This window comes from Zootoca vivipara, chromosome 1 (genome assembly GCF_965207765.1).
Source record: "Zootoca vivipara chromosome 1, rZooViv2.hap1.1, whole genome shotgun sequence".
NCBI classification, from domain to species: Eukaryota; Metazoa; Chordata; class Lepidosauria; order Squamata; family Lacertidae; genus Zootoca; species Zootoca vivipara.
The window spans coordinates 106,756,835-106,772,516 of NC_142582.1; the positions used below are offsets into that span (position 1 = coordinate 106,756,835).

Genomic DNA, 15,682 nt, shown 5'->3' on the forward strand with positions numbered 1-15,682 from the left:
CCCAGTTTGGGGTGAGAAGCAACTGTATCACCCACATGTTAGAAAATTATTATTTTAAAATACTTAATAAATATGCACTCTTGACAGTTAAGTTAGGGTCTCATCAATTAAGCTCTGCATTCATTAGTCAAGAAGAAGTCCAATCAGATTTCACAGGCTCAGCCCAGCTTCTATAAATTGTGGGCTGTTTGTTCTGACGTATGATGAATTATTCTTCATAATCCACTATTGGCTGTGATAAATCTAATCTTTCAACTTCTCCTGTCTTAATAACTCCTAGGGTAACAATGCAACACTTGATTTCTGAGCACAGAATGCACAAATTGATGGGGGAACTAGAGGATTTCATTTACTGCCCAGGTTTAAAGTTTAGAGTGGCTCTAGCTTGACATTTGCTGCCACAACAAGTCTAGGTCTTGCCAAAGCCCGTGGAAGAATAAATCTTTAATTTCAAGTGCTGAGTACAATATATAGTTTGGAATAGGGTCAGGGTCGGTACATTCTGGCAGTGTTCTTCCACGGGAGGATTTTAGAAGCTCCCTGAGACCTGGTGTAGTAATAGAGGAAGCTGCTTTATAGCAGCTTACAGTATTTGTCCATCAAGCTCAGGGGGAGGGGAATCTTTTTCAGCCCAAGGCCCACGTACTGCCATTGGCAACCTTACAAGAGCTGCATGCCAGTGGTGTCTCGGTCCAGGGGCAGAAGTGAGCGGAGCATGTGACAGTAGATTACATTCCAGCCATGCAGAAGTCAATACAGTGGAACCTCGGTTTATGAACACCTCGGTTTATGAATTTTCGGTTTACAAACGCCGCGGACCCATCTGGAACGGATTAATTCACATTCCATTACTTTCAATGGGAAGGTTCGCTTCAGTTTATGAACGCTTCAGTTTATGAACAGACTTCTGGAACCAATTACTGGTACACCCATGCTTCGGGTTAAGTACGCTTCAGGTTGAGTACTCCGCGGACCCGTCTGGAACGGATTAATCCACTTTCCATTACTTTCAATGGGAAAGTTCGCTTCAGTTTATGAACAGACTTCTGGTACCAATTGTGTTCATAAACCGAGGTACCGCTGTAGTTTGCATCCTTCACTCCATGTTCCATCCAGGCTACCAAGAGGTGTTACTACATATTCCATATAGTGCATATTCCAACCAGGCAAAAGCACTCAAGCAAGGTTTGTAGAACAGGGGGTACTGACTGGTGTGGCCTGAGGAGGATCCTGAATAAAGAGGCTTGGAGGACCAGATCTGAGCCCCCACACCCCTGATGTAGCCCAATATTGTCTACTCCGTTCAACAGCTGCTCTCCAGGGTCTCAGGCTCTGTGTCACAGGGCAGAAGTATTGCCCTTGATTTAGGGGAAGGTGGACTTTATACATCTCCTCCTCCCTGTTGTGTTGGAGCTGCGGCTTCTGATGGTGCAATATATAGTTTTAAAGAGTTTGATACCATGCTTTCCAGGCACATCTCAAGCACTTCTGCGTTGCAAAAATGGGGGTGAGGATGAGGATATGGAAGGAAGCCCATACTGTGACAAAGAAAAAAAACAGTGGCCCACATTATGAAGCTGGTGCACTGGGGAGTGTTGGAATATATAGACAGTATATGAGAGTGAGAGAGAATGATTTGCTATGCTGGGGTCCTGCAGCTCACACTGCTGTGTTATCTCAACAGCACACCTGTTCATGTAGCTTCTTCTATATCTCCCCTTCCCCACCATTCTTCAGTTCCTGGAGACTCCACCAATCCTGTTTGGTGCCTGAGCTCTTTCCTTTCCTGGCTTTCCTATGCTTACTTTCCTTATAGTCTATCACTCTAGTGAAGTAGTCACTACTGGCTCCATTTACACATAATGCTGAGGCAAACCGTGACATTATGTCCAAACTTGGGCTCGTGGTTTGTTTGCCTCAAACAAACAACACGTTTTAAGCCAAGGACAAATATTGGTAACAGCTCATGGTTTGTTTGGAGAGAAATAAACCCAAGCTCAGGTGTGACAAGGGTGGCATGTCCTGTTTTGCCACTTGAAGCCACCGTCTGTGCCACCCTGCCTGCTGCCTCTGCTGCCAGTGGAGAAGTGATGAGATATTTCAGGTGAGATATTGCACACTCTGTTTCAGGTGAGATATTGCACACTCTGTGATGCTGGTGCTGCTTTTCTGCTGGTGGTGGAGAAGGCAGGGCAGGTGGAGATGCCTCTGGGGCCCCACCTCAGGGACTTACGCTGCCTGAGGCCATGGCTTTGCCCCACTTAATGGCTGTGCCAGCTTAGTTCACAGCAGGAGCAGGGAGGACTAAAGCGCCCGTGGTTTTAGGTCAGCATGCTCCGCTTTCACCTCTAGACCATATGTTCAACTTTGGTTTAAAGTGAAATGTAAACGAGGCCAATGTGTTGCTTTGATTAGATTAGGAACTGGAAGAAGACCGAGCGCCAGCAATCGTAATGGAGGGTTTTGGCGGGAAACTTCACCTGGCTTTAGCTTGCTAGATCTCTCCACTCATCACTTCCAGACAAAATGGAAGCTGTTGTGCCAAAGTAATATTGAGGAGGATGCACAGTGGAGGCAGCTAGTGCTCTCTGGTAATACAGACGTTCAAAAAGATCTCTGTGTGTGCTGAATGCCCTAGGCAAATTGAGTATATAATTTAGGAGTTATGGGGAGGTAGAAGAACCCATGGAAGCACCTATATTCCATTTATCCATGCCCGGTGCATGCTCTGTTCACCATCTTGTTGTACTTCATTACAGCCTGTATGCTTTTCAAATTCACCTCTGCAAACCTATGGACTAGAGGCTTAGTTTAAAAAGAAAAGGAAGCAACCTGAGATTTTCAGAGTGTTGTACCCCAAGTGTTGGGTTGTAGCCAACTAATTTCTACTCATAGTAAATCCTCTGAAATTCACATATCTAAGTTAGGCAGCTCCATTAATTTCACTGGGTTGTATCCAGTGCTAGAGTAGACCCATTGACATTAACCGGCATGACTAACTTAATGACTAACCCATTAATTTCAGTGGGTCTATGAGTAGAACTTAGCTGGATCTCACCAAAGTGTCTACTCTGAATAGGACTAACATTGGATACAGGCCGGTGTGCTTTACATTTGAGGCAGGACCCTTTACTCAAGTGTAGGGGTTTCAGGTGTAGGTAAAAGTCATTTGCGGCTTTTACCTGCCCAACAACCCTGCCTACATGAGTAGTTCCCTCAAGCCATGATCTGACTCTCTGCAGAATCAATCATTTGCTTTGGTGAGGAAATGAATAAATCTGAAAGTGAAGAAGAAAAAAACAACATCTAGTAAACCGTTTGAGGGGAAAGAAATTCCTTTCTGAAGGCAAGAATGTCAAAAGGTTTGAATCATGGATCTGCTGTAATTAAAAAACACATAACTAGTCGTTTTCAAATGTGGTTGTTCTACTTAATTGATTTTGCCGCCGGAGGAATAAAATAAATAAATAAAAGGCGCCTTGCCTGTGAATTACTGGAGGCGGTTGAGACTCCGTTTGAATCTAATTGCTGCAAATGTGCCAGTTTGTTGCTGGTAATAGTTATTGTAAAAGAAGCAGGGGTGGGGGTGGGGGCGACGGGGAAAGAGAGGCAGCGGTTTGTGAGGGGAGGGAAAGTCGCTGTCAGCAGCTGCATGTGGGCATGGAGGCCTCCTTCAGAGATGGCGTTTCTCTCCCCCCCCCCCCCCCGGTGGCTTCATCAACACAAAAGATTTCTGTTGAATGCTTTGCATGTAGGCTCTGCTTAAAAGTGTTTTATTCATATTTAATTGCCGGCTTGCCGCAGCTCCCGTCTTTAATTACTGTGTAAAAAAGTGGGATATAAAAATGCACTAGCATTCCATTTGTTTTCTTTTTTTCCATTTCTGCATAAATTATGTGTTTCTTGACTGCTGGCCCTGGTGAGATTTGTGTATTGTGTAAGCAGGGACCAGGCGGTCTTCTTCTAAGCCAACTCTATTGGCCGTTTTTGCTTTAACATTGGGTTGGGCTTGTGGAAGAGAGGCAAGATGGCCCTGGAAGGTTTCCCCAGCTATACAATAATATCTCTGAAGGGCAGCTTCTGCATTGGAACCCCACCACTGTCTGATAAGCCTCATTTCACACCTGCGAGCTTTATCTGACTGATCCAGTTTTCCTTCCTTCCTATGCAGCCTTGAATTTAACAGTTCGCCTGGTAGCCACAGGCCAGAGGGGTAGTGGGGGAGAGACAGATTCCCTTCTCTGTCAGCTTACATGCAGCGTTTCTCAAAGCTGGGCCCCAAGCTGCTTTTGGACTACAACTCTCATCATCCCTATCTAGCAGGACCAGTGGTCAGGGATGATGGGACTTGTAGTCCGAGAACAGCTGGAGACCCAAGTTTGAGGAACATTGGCTTGTAGGAAAATCAGAAGGTGCCTTGTACCAAGTCAGTTGCAGCCATGATGAGATGAGGGCCAGTGTGGTGTAGCAGTTCAAAGTGTTAGACAGGGGGAGACAAGGGTTCAGATGCCCCCCCCCCCACTCAGCCATAATGCTCACTGGGTGGACTTAGGCCAGTCAATGTCTCAGCCCCACTTACTTCACAGGGTTGTTGCAAAGACAAAATTGGGGGAGTGTATGTCACCATAAGCTCCCTGGAAGAAAGGTAGAATTATTATATAATAAATTATAGTAATTAAGAAGTTGCCTTATATCAAATCAGACCTGTGGTCCACCTCCTCTGTACTGCCTACCTTGACTAGCAGTGGCTCTATGGCAGGCACGTCGAACAGGTAGATCGTGATCTACCGGTAGATCACTGGAAGATCTCTGGCTCCCCCCCCCCAAAAGAAGCTGAACAACTTTGGCTCCCCTAAAAAAGCCCAACATTTTTGCCCTGCACCCCCCCCAAAAGGGGGTAGATCACTGCCAGTTTTTAACTCCGTGAGTAGATCACAGTCTCTTGGGAGTTGGCCACCCTTGCTCTACAGGGTTTCAGACTCAGGACATTCCCACTTTTACTTGGAGATGCTGAGGATTGAACCAGGATCTTTCTGCATGCAAAGTTCATGCTCCACTGCTGAGCTTTTCCAAGAAGCTGGCTTGGGTTTTGTGCTGGCTGTGAAGAAAGGAGACCCGCCCCGCCCGCCTCACAAACAGCATGAAAATTCAGAGGGCTGTCAGAAGAGAGATGGCGTGCTCTGTTCCTCTGTTGCCAGCCTCCTTCGTAGAAGCCTTTCTTTTCTTTCACTAGCCTAACGAGGCTAGAAGGCAAGAGGATGGGGCTTCGCCTCTTCATTAACTTTTGTGGACCTCTTCACATGGCTACTCTAAATGCAGTGTAGCTTCTGCCTGTTTAATCATTCCCTGTGATTTTACCTGCTACCTGCCAGGAAGGAATTCAGTAGTTACACTTTACCCCATTATGGAGCTGCTGTGACAGGATAAACTTCGCCTACTATTGCCCCCCCCCGACATGCAGCTGCTGAAAGCGCAGGAGCACTGCCAGAGCAAAAAGCTGACAACCCTACCCAGACTGACTTCCCACTTTCGCTGAAGAGCTTGCCTATTGAAAAGGCACACACCTTTTCTTGCTGAAATATACTGAGAACAGGAAGCTTGGGTTGCAGTCCCCAGGCTGCCAGGGCTCTCCGTCTGTCTATGGTAATTAATGTCTCTCCGCATCCGAAGCATACCTGCAGGCTGTTTCTTAGGAGGCTGACAGCTTCCCTTCTTTCTTCCCCTTGCAGATTAATGAGTTGTTTATAAGTTTTGAAGATGCTCCATTGGGGGCGGCATCCCTGGCCCAAGTCCACAAGGCTGTGCTACAGGATGGGAGGACCGTTGCAGTGAAAGTCCAGCACCCGAAGGTTCAAACACAGAGTTCAAAGGATATTCTGTTGATGGAGGTAAATGGCTACATTCATGTATCTGCCTCCAATTACAAAATGGACCTGCATCACCTTTGGCACAGGCAGGCTCAAAAGCTGGGCTGGATCTTCAGAACTCTCTCAGTACCATGCTTCCTTTTGCTTCATTAAGGGTTGTCTTTAGTTTGTTACATGTATGAGAATCATGGAAGCAGTCAGTCGGAAGGGACCACGAGGGTCATCTGGTCCAACCCCCTGCAATATAGGAATCTTTTGCCCAGCATGGTACTTGAACCCATGACCCTGAGATTCAGAGTCTCGCGCTGTACTGACTGAGCTAAGCTAGGCTCCAGATTTTTTCAGATGCTACGCAAAGAGAAATAACATGGGTAGAAGTTAGCGATTGGCTAACATTTCTCAGAAAATAATTTTATTGATTGATTTCATTCGTGTATAAATCATTTCCCACAAGATACCCCAAAGCGATTAACAGTGAAAACATCAACAAACACATCAACATTAAAAACAATTCCAAAGCCAATACAGATACAGGGTCCTGTTTGGTCCTGATGGTCCTGTTCCGCTAGCTGAAAAGATGCATGCTAGCAGAACAGAACTTTCCCCTCTTTCCTCTGCCCTGCAGACCCTCATAATCAGCTCTAGAAGGTATGGGAAACATTTGGAGAAGATTAGGAGTGGAGGGTGGAGGGAAGAAGAAACAGAAGTGGAGCAATGAATATAAATGTTTCCTTTGTACAGAAGGCTAGTTTCTACACACATTTGACACATATTTCCATGTCTTCCATGTAGTTAAGGAAGGGGCATTATCAGAGTTTTCACCCAGGTGAAAACACTCAGGGTGTGAAGCAGGGCCACTGAGGGCTATGGCCTGGATAAAGTTTCAATGGTCTTGAAGGACACATTTGGGCCCTGGGCCTGACATTTCACAACTGTGCATTAAAACACGATAGTAAATCCATATATCTATTTTTCAATCCACCTTTACTCCACCAGTCATCATATTTATTAGATGGACTGCTTCCACACTAGAGCTGTTTGCACAGCTTAGGCACCACTTTTCCGGTGAGCCACTTCTGTCATTAGAGCTCACAGGAGAGGAGGTAAACTATGGCTTAAGCCCCCTTCACATGTACACCCCTATCACTGAGAAAATTAGATGCCTCTCCCCACATTGAAATTCTCCCATCATTACCTGGTTTGGCCTTCAGTCTTGGCTTCTTGTTCCTGCCTGGTACTGCAATGTGGTTTAGGATCCTTTTGGAAACTCACGATGTGACTGCTTGGTTCCAGGTCCTTGTCTCGGCCGTGAAGCAGATCTTCCCAGACTTTGAATTCATGTGGTTAGTTGAAGAATCTAAAAAGAACTTGCCTCTTGAGCTGGACTTCCTGAACGAAGGGAGGAATGCTGAGAAGGTGGCCCACATGCTCAGAAACTTTGACTTTCTAAAGGTAATGTGTGCACATGCAATCTGCATGCAATCTTATGAGTGTCCCAGTGAGTGTAAGACTGGCATTCAGCAGGGGCAGTGTTGTTATTAATTTGCTATTGGGGGTGGGTGAGTGGGTGGGGGTATCGAAAGTGAATGTAATTCTGCTGATGCTGCTGAATTAGATATCGTAGGGATATCATTGGCCCTCACCAGAATAGCAGGGAAGGGTGTGTGTGTGTGTGTTACATTGGTCCTGCAGGCACTGCCTGGAGGAAGAAAGAGGTAGTAATTTTTAATGACTAGTTTTGGGCTCCTCAGCAGAAATGGCAAAGAACACAGCTGGGACACTATTCTCTGCACAGCTCAGTAATTTCTGTGCTGAACGATTATTTCAGCCTTGGTACAACAGCTCCACGTAAACTCGGTCCTCCAGGAAAACTGAGTTCTAGAGCACCGGGTGGCCTCTTGATGCACAGAACATTCTCTTGAATTACCTGACTGTTGCCTGAATATTCAGGCTGAGAGCTTTCTGGGGTAGCAGCCAGAAATTCACAATCAATGACGTTATAAGCCTGGCAGTGTGGGTACTAGGAAGGAGCATCATATCCATTTTGTTAGAACTCAGAATAAGTTTAAAAACAACAAACAACAACAAAAACCTACAGCACTGCTTGGAAAATGGAGACATCCCTATCCTGCTGCTGCTGCTGCTGCTGCTTCTTTGCTGAGGCTACTGCTTGGCACTGTAATGAAATAATGTCTGATGCCACAGTTGGTCATGAGGCTAAGGGCATGCTTCCCTGGAAGTTTCCTGAACTCTTGGTTTAGTACTACTTTTCTTATTATAGTTCTAAACCAGAGGGGGAAGGAGGTCCTACGAGAAGCAAATATCCCTTTTGCTCTTTTCAGCAGAAAGCTAGTTGCATGGCTGGCGCTGACAGTGGCCTGATCTCCTTCGGTGTGCATTGCCAGGATCAGCTGGGGTGGGGGTGAGGGTGGGGATCCACCATTCTGAACAGTTCAGTATTTCTTTGCAGGGTTGAAAGGTAGGGAATCAAACCTAATAATCATCTTAGGGGTTGTTGCTGTTCCTTAGGACAGATTTCAAGTCCCCCCCCCCAACTCTGAATTTATTCTTATTAACTACAGTGGTACCTCTGGTTACGAACTTAATTCATTCTGGAGGTCCGTTCTTAAGCTGAAACTGTACTTATCCTGAGGCACACTTTCGTTAATGGGGCCTCCTGCTGCGAACGCAATTTCCATTCGCATCCTGGGGCAAAGTTCACAACCAGGAGCAGCAACTTCCAGGTTAGCAGAGCTCGTAAGCTGAAGCGTTTGTAACCAGAAGCGTTTGTAACCAGAGGTGCCACTGTACTAGGCCATCAGAAGGCCCCTTTCATTATTTCCTCACAATGGAAAGGAACTGAAATAAAAGTAAGAGCAGGGGTTGTATTCCTTAATAATTTCTCAGTAGTGTATCTCTATGAGGTATGCATTTGAATAGCAGTTGCTGGAAATCGCAAGTTGGGAGAGTGCTGTCCCACTCATGTCATGCTTTTGGGCCTGCCATTTTGGCATCCTAATTTTAATGTTGCAAACGGCTTAGAAGCCATTTTGACATGCCAGGGGTACAGAGATTAAATCACCCCCATCGTCAGCCTTAATCCAGGCCAGTGCAATCACACACGCTTGCCATGTGCACACTAATATGAGTATACTGCTACCATAGGTATAATCCAGTACATAGATTTGCATGTGTGAAGATAGGGGCTGAATTCCTCAGCTGCCATTGCTGAGAAATGGCCAACTTTGTGGAGTGCTCATATACTGATGTTGCCACATTGCTCCTGCACATAGACCTGTAGTGGTCTGCGCACTTGTCAGGTTCATGCCTTCATAAACGATTGTAGGCCCCTGCACAGGAGCAATGTTGCAGCTCCTATGTCACATGAGCCAGGCTGCTCCCTCTGTGCAGTGTGTGTGCCCCCTCTGCTTTTGTGTACACATACCTGGATATTGCAAACAGGCAGACTTATGCAGGTATGTCTTTACCTACATAAGCACTCATGCTATTTGTTTCTCTCAAAAAACATTAGGCAAAAGCCTTGCTCATACACTCAGAGCCCCATGAATGCAAGAGGAGCCTGACCCAACGTCCTGTTTTCATGGTGGCCAAACAGATGCCAGCTCTTTCGAAGCTGGATTGCAACCCAGCGACACTCTGCAATGATTCTTCCATGTGCAATGCTAAGCAAACAGGCCTTAAAAGGGCACAAAAGGCCAAAGGCTGATGGCTTGTTCTAAGCGATTGTTTATCAAGAGTGTTGCGCCTTGGAGAGCAGTTCTGCTGCTGCTGCTGCTGTAACAAGTAGGAGAGTGTGGAGCAAATCCCCATGGAGACAGCCAATCACATCCTCGCTGGGTTAAAGAGCCACTGCAATATCGATTCAGGGAATAATAACAAATTGCTGCAAAAACGGCTAAATAATAGATTCCCCCTGTCCAACCCGTCGATTCCAAGACGTTTTCATCAACCCCAAAGGCAACAAGGGAGTTGTTTCCTGGTAATTCCCCCCACCCCCAGAGTTAAAAAAGCAACAACAACACCCATAGCACAGCAGGGAAGTGGATTTCTTACCATGAACCCAGTTGAGCTTGTAAAGCCAGAGATAAATTGTTTCCATGTGCAAGCATTAGGGCCAAATGTCTGTGCATCATTTAAGCTTGCCAAGGACTATGACTCTGTGCGAGTGAGACTTATGCACAGCTTAATAAGGACCATTGACTGCTGTTGTAAATTTTGGAATGGGGATAAATGTTGACGCAGGGTTAAAATACAGGCTTTGGGATCAGTGGATTTAAGAGCCAGTGCATGGTAACAGCAGGGGCTGGGGAAGCTGGGAATCAGTGTGCTATCAATGGCAACTAGCCACAATCGCTATGCCCGGCCTCCACAGTTGGAGGCAGCAATGCTGCTGAATACCAGTTGCTGGAAACCACAGAGAGGCCAGTTCTCTTGTGCTCAAATCCTGCTTGCTTGTTAACCACGGGCATCTGGGAGGACAGATAGGGCATTGGCCTGATCCAGCAGGCTCTTCTTCTGAACAAGGCTACAGCTTTAGGTACCTTCCTTTCATTTTGAATGCATGGCTTCAGCAAGTATTCTGCAATGTGCTATAGTCTGAGAGAAGGTGAAAAGTGCTGTAGTTCAGTAGCCCTTGAGGAAGTGAGTTTGCAAACCCAGACTAAGGAGCAGTGGCACAGAAATGGAAATTTCTGTAATTTTGGAGCTATGTTTTTTCCCAGGGCAGAGGCTCCCACTCTGCATGAAAAAGAAGTTGGAGTGGGGTATTGAAATATAGTTGTCTCAATCCCAAACTTACCTGATTATTTTAACAGGCAAGTGTATGTGTATAGTTGGAGTAACTAGCCTTTGGCTCACCTGATGTTGTTAGAGTCTAGCTCCCACCAGCCCCAGGCAGCATGGCTGACGGTGAGGGATGATGGGAGTTGTAGTCCTAAACTTCTGGAGGGCTATAGGTTAGCCAACCCTGGTGTATAGGATTCAGCCTACAATCTTGTACACATTTACCTGGGAGTAAGGAGCATTAAATTCATTAAATTAAAGTTCCAGGAAGCAGAGCAAAGCAGTTGAGACATCTCTCTCAGTGTTCTTTACCCAACTGGTGCTGTGATGGGAGTAGTTGGAAAACCACAGTAAGAAGATGAAAAAACACCAGGGGGAGACAATCAGTAATTGACCAACAGTGGTTGGAAGACACCTCTTAGATGCACCCGATAGAAAGACCAGGAATGAAGATCAGTTAACACATAGGTTTATGGAAGGCAGTGTAAGACTCAAAGAAAGGGATTCTGGCAGCTAGGCCCAGGTGCCTTATGCTCTGTGCCAATCTAAACTCACCTTGCCGTGCCTTTTCTTTTCCTGCATGGCTGACAACTGGAACTTTGCTTCTTGCTTGCTTTTATCAGATTACATTGGATGCCTCAAGCCCTTCAGACATGTGCTTGCTCCCTTTGGGCTTTGTCCACTTGTCTTGCTTACCTCTGGCCCCTTCAGCTGCCATCTCCAGGAGCCTCTGGCCTATCCATTGAGCTGCTTGCAGGTCTGACCTCACTCAAGTCCTGGCAGGCAGATGAAAAGGAAGGTGCTGCAACTGAAAATGGTGCTCTGTATGCAGGAGGGGACTTAATGATCTCTCAGGATTTTTGCAAGGATCCTCCTATTTATGAGGCACTACCCCCCCCCCTTGCCAATAGCTGATGTGATAGCCTGGAGGCCTGTGCATGGGTCTTGTCAGCCTGGCTGCATCTGTGCTCAGAGGGACGCTGTTGAAATACAGATTAGGATTATTTATTACTGACAGAACAATGCTAAGTGTGCACTGTGCATAACAAACAAGAGATGTGGGCTCTTCCCCTGGATGGCGGTTTCTGCAATTCAGACATATGCAACATGTAGCAACCCCTGAAAAGGGTTACACATTCACCATGCTAGGTGCACAGGTCGGTGCAGGTTCATGACATGTTCAGATGCACATTTGCAGGTCTTTGATAATGCCATGTCCTCAGGTGAACCCAGGCACACTTGAATAATAAGTATGTGAACATATAAAAATGCATTATATTGAATGAAACCATTGGTCAGTTAGTATTGTTTACATTGACTGGTCATCGCTTTTCAGAGTTTCAGACAGGATTTTTCCTGTGACTTACTTGGAAGTTACAGGGATTGAACCGGAGATCTTCTGCACACAGTGTGTGATCTTCTGCTCTACTACCAAGCTCACGCATAAGGACATAGAAGAAGAGCCTGCTGGATCAGGCCATTCTCCATCTGGTCCAGCATCCTGTTCTCACAGTGGCCAACTAGATGCCTATCAGAAGCTCACAAGCAGGACCTGAACACAGCAGGACTCTCCCCTCCCGCAGCCTCCAGCAACTGGTATTCAGAAGCATACTGCCTCCAGCTGTGGAAGTAGAACATAAGTAGCCACTGGTAGCTTTTCTCCTCCATGAATGAGTCCGAGGTTGTGGCCATCACAGCCTCTTGCCAGTGGCGAATTTAGGGGAGCACAGCCAGTTTGGTTGCACTGGGTGCAGAGCCTTGGGGGCACCACTTGGGATGCCATAACTGTTACTTAGAATGGGGTGCGAGAGGCATGGGGGCATTGAATTTTGGCATCACACAGGGCGCCGCTGAAATTTGAGACCCCAAGGTCTGCCACTGCTCTTGTGGGAGCAGATTCCATAGTTGAGCTGTGTGCTGTGTGAAATACTTCCTTAGCGCTCAAAGGCTTATAACCAATGCCAACAATACTCCTTGAGATCAGTGGACTTTAGCCTGCTATTTTCAGTGGATTTACTTACCATTATTACTTAGCTGGATTTCACCCAGCTAAGTTTGGAGAGTGAGGTGCATCTGTCTGTTAAGCAAGCAGAGTGTTATGTTTACCGGAAGTTAGTTCAGCTAGCATAGCGTTGAGGAAAAGTTAGTCAGGCAAGTTTGCTCCACTTGAAAACCAGAAAGGTCCAGCTTGCTTGAACTGACATAAAAATCACTGACTCGGCTTCTGGGCCGCTTAAAGAAAAAACACAATATGCTCTGCTTTTCCTCTAGAGCATGACTCTGCAGAATTCTGGGACCTTTCCACCGTGTCTGTTATTTATCATGCGGTTTTGGTCTGTAAGGTTGCTGGCTGGCTCCTACAAGAAACAGAATGCTGGCCTTTATTTTACAGGGCTGATACAGTAAGGAAACCTCATTCACAGAGACTAAAAGGACAGCCCAAGATTTCAACCCTTTCCTCACATTTTGGCTTTCATAATCATTCCAACCATATGCTTTCTGACACATTACACACACACACACACACACACACACACACACACACACACACACACACACTGAAATGATGGTGCCAGGACCAAGATGGAGAATTTACAAAGGTGGCCTAAGACATTTTGCTGCTCGAGGCAAAGGACAAGATGGCCCCCCTCCTTTCCATGCATACAAGCTGACTAGCTGTTGATTCTTGCTTCAATGTGGGTGATGAGACAGTGTCCTCTACCGCTTTTGAGGGCAGCAGGCTAGTTTAAGGTATGCAGGGCAGGTTGCTTGGAAGTAACACAGAATTCTGTCTTCCATTACTTCCCTGTCTCCCTCTGTATCAGCTGCCTGAGGTAGCAGCCTCTCTCTGCTTAATGGTAGGGCCTGCCCTGAGTGCTTACTTCTGTCAAGTTATGATAAGGCCTTTGTCAAAAGAGGACATGGATTAGCTCATTTCTCCTACTTCTTGGCACTTCATGCATATACACTTTCTCTTCTGTTCCCCTTAATCACACGGTGTTCAGAGAGTTGTATTCTTTCTTTCAGATCCCTAAGATTTATTGGGAGCTCTCAACAAAGCGTGTTCTTTTCATGGAGTTCATGGAAGGTGGGCAGGTGAATGACAAGGCCTACATGGAGAGAAATTGCATCAATGTCAATGAGGTAATATCCCCTCTGTCCAGATCTGTCCGTCTTTCTATCCATCCATCCATCTGGTATTTATAGGCCATTCCTTAAACATTTTACATTAAACAATTTAGAATGTGATAGCAATAAAAACAAAAGATGCAGGAACCATTTCTGCATTCCACAAAAGCACTATTTTTGGCCCACAAAATGAAATGAGTGAAGTTTCAGCACAGCTTTACATACAGTTTCAAGCTTTTCTAGTAAGTCCCAGTTCTTTCTCTTAATTTATTTCTTAAAGGAAAGATGTGTGCTTAGAATTGTCATAGTCTGTTCCAGATGTGGTCATATTTCATTGCCTGGTGAAATGATTCCTGTGTACTGGGTGCACATAGCTGGCTTTCAGGGGATTAAAGTGTTTGTGTCCGAGGGGAAAGGAACCTGGTCTTTATTTGCAAGAACCGGGCAGGTTCAGCCTGCCATCCTTGCCTTCCTCCAAGTCAGTGAATTCTGATTGAATCACTGCTGCCTACTTTCCCCCCTGTGTGCTATTGATGAGTGTCGAAATGCCATTTGGTTGACTAGCTATCAAAGAGCTCCGTCACAAAATCAATTGTACTTAATCTGTCTGTCCACCTGTCTCTGGAGTCCGGACGCTCCCTCCTCTCATCTTTTTTTATTCTGTGGCAGAGTTCACTCCGTGTCAATTATAGACATTCCAAAATATATCTAGGGGGGGGGGGAATATAGTCATGTGTTCATTGCCCTCCAAGAGGTTACGTCTTTATTCTCCTACTTCCCACTAGAAGGAATTGCTCACAGATGTAAGTAAGCTCACACAAATCACATTGATGCACTAATTGCCAGTAGCATGAAGGGAAATTAGAACCTTTGCCTCATTGCCTTCCTATGCTTCCAAAGCTATCATTTAGACGCACTGTATATAACAGTTGTTAGCATCCCTGTCACATTCTGGTGTGACCAAGAAACCCTACTATGCGAACCCTTTGATGGGGCCATGCAAGTGAAGGGGCAGGACTGTGCAGAGAAGAGTAGACTTGGGTCTCTGTGTCTGCCATCATTGAGTTCACCAAGGGCCAGGGAGCAGATCTAGCACCAACCTTTGTGTCGACCCTGAGTGTGGCACTTTCCATTCTGAATACATGTTTGCTGTTCATTCCTGTGTAGTAAAGGAGAGCCATTCACTTGGGGACACTGTTGCAGGGAAGGCAAAAGCTCTCACTGACAACATGGGAGGACATATTGTCTCACACTCTGCAGAGGTCCTTGATATTTACGTGGCTATTTTATCTGAGAGAGTAAAGTTAGATTTATTCCACCTACTCAGGTCTTTGTTGCTGGAGAGGGTTGCAATTTTAGAGGTACAATTTGTTAAGGTTTCTGGTTATTTGTACCCCCAAGTATCTTAATTTTGTATGGCAGAGTTTTATCTTTGTGGTCTTAGTGAATCCTTTTTAGATATGAGAGGGAGTGTTGAAGCACATTGCCTCAGATTTAGCAAAGTTCACCTGAAGGCCTGATACCATTGCAAAAGTACCGAGTTCTTCGATCAGCGTGGTTGCTTTTATAATGGGGTCTGGTGTCATGAACATCAGGTCATCTGCAAAGAGCCCTCATTTATTTGTTTTAATTTTAATTCCACACCCTTAATATTAGTGGCTGCCCGGAGTCAAATTGCTAAGGGTTCGAGGACCAGGATGAATAGAAAGGGAGACAGTGGGCATCCTTGTTTTGTGCCTCTTTGGATTGTGATGGTGGTGGAGTCCACATTGTTGATTCTGCATTTAGCTGAGGCTTGGGTGTAAATTTGTTTGAGGGTTTGTAGTACAGAGGGACCAAAATTCATACTGCTTAATTGTGCTAGTAGGTATTTCCATTCTAAG

At 45.7% G+C, this 15,682-nt stretch overlaps 1 protein-coding gene across 3 annotated transcripts in view; it reads left to right on the top strand.

Annotated features, from left to right (window-relative positions):
- Positions 1-15,682, top strand: part of ADCK1 (aarF domain containing kinase 1) — a 99,506-nt gene that overhangs the window by 65,734 nt on the left and 18,090 nt on the right. For all 3 annotated transcript variants that reach the window (XM_035107923.3, XM_035107919.3, XM_035107924.3), the window contains exons 5-7: positions 5,730-5,888; positions 7,161-7,319; positions 13,698-13,814. In XM_035107923.3, coding sequence (XP_034963814.1) covers positions 5,730-5,888; positions 7,161-7,319; positions 13,698-13,814 — 435 coding nt within the window. The remainder of the gene's footprint in view (positions 1-5,729; positions 5,889-7,160; positions 7,320-13,697; positions 13,815-15,682) is intronic.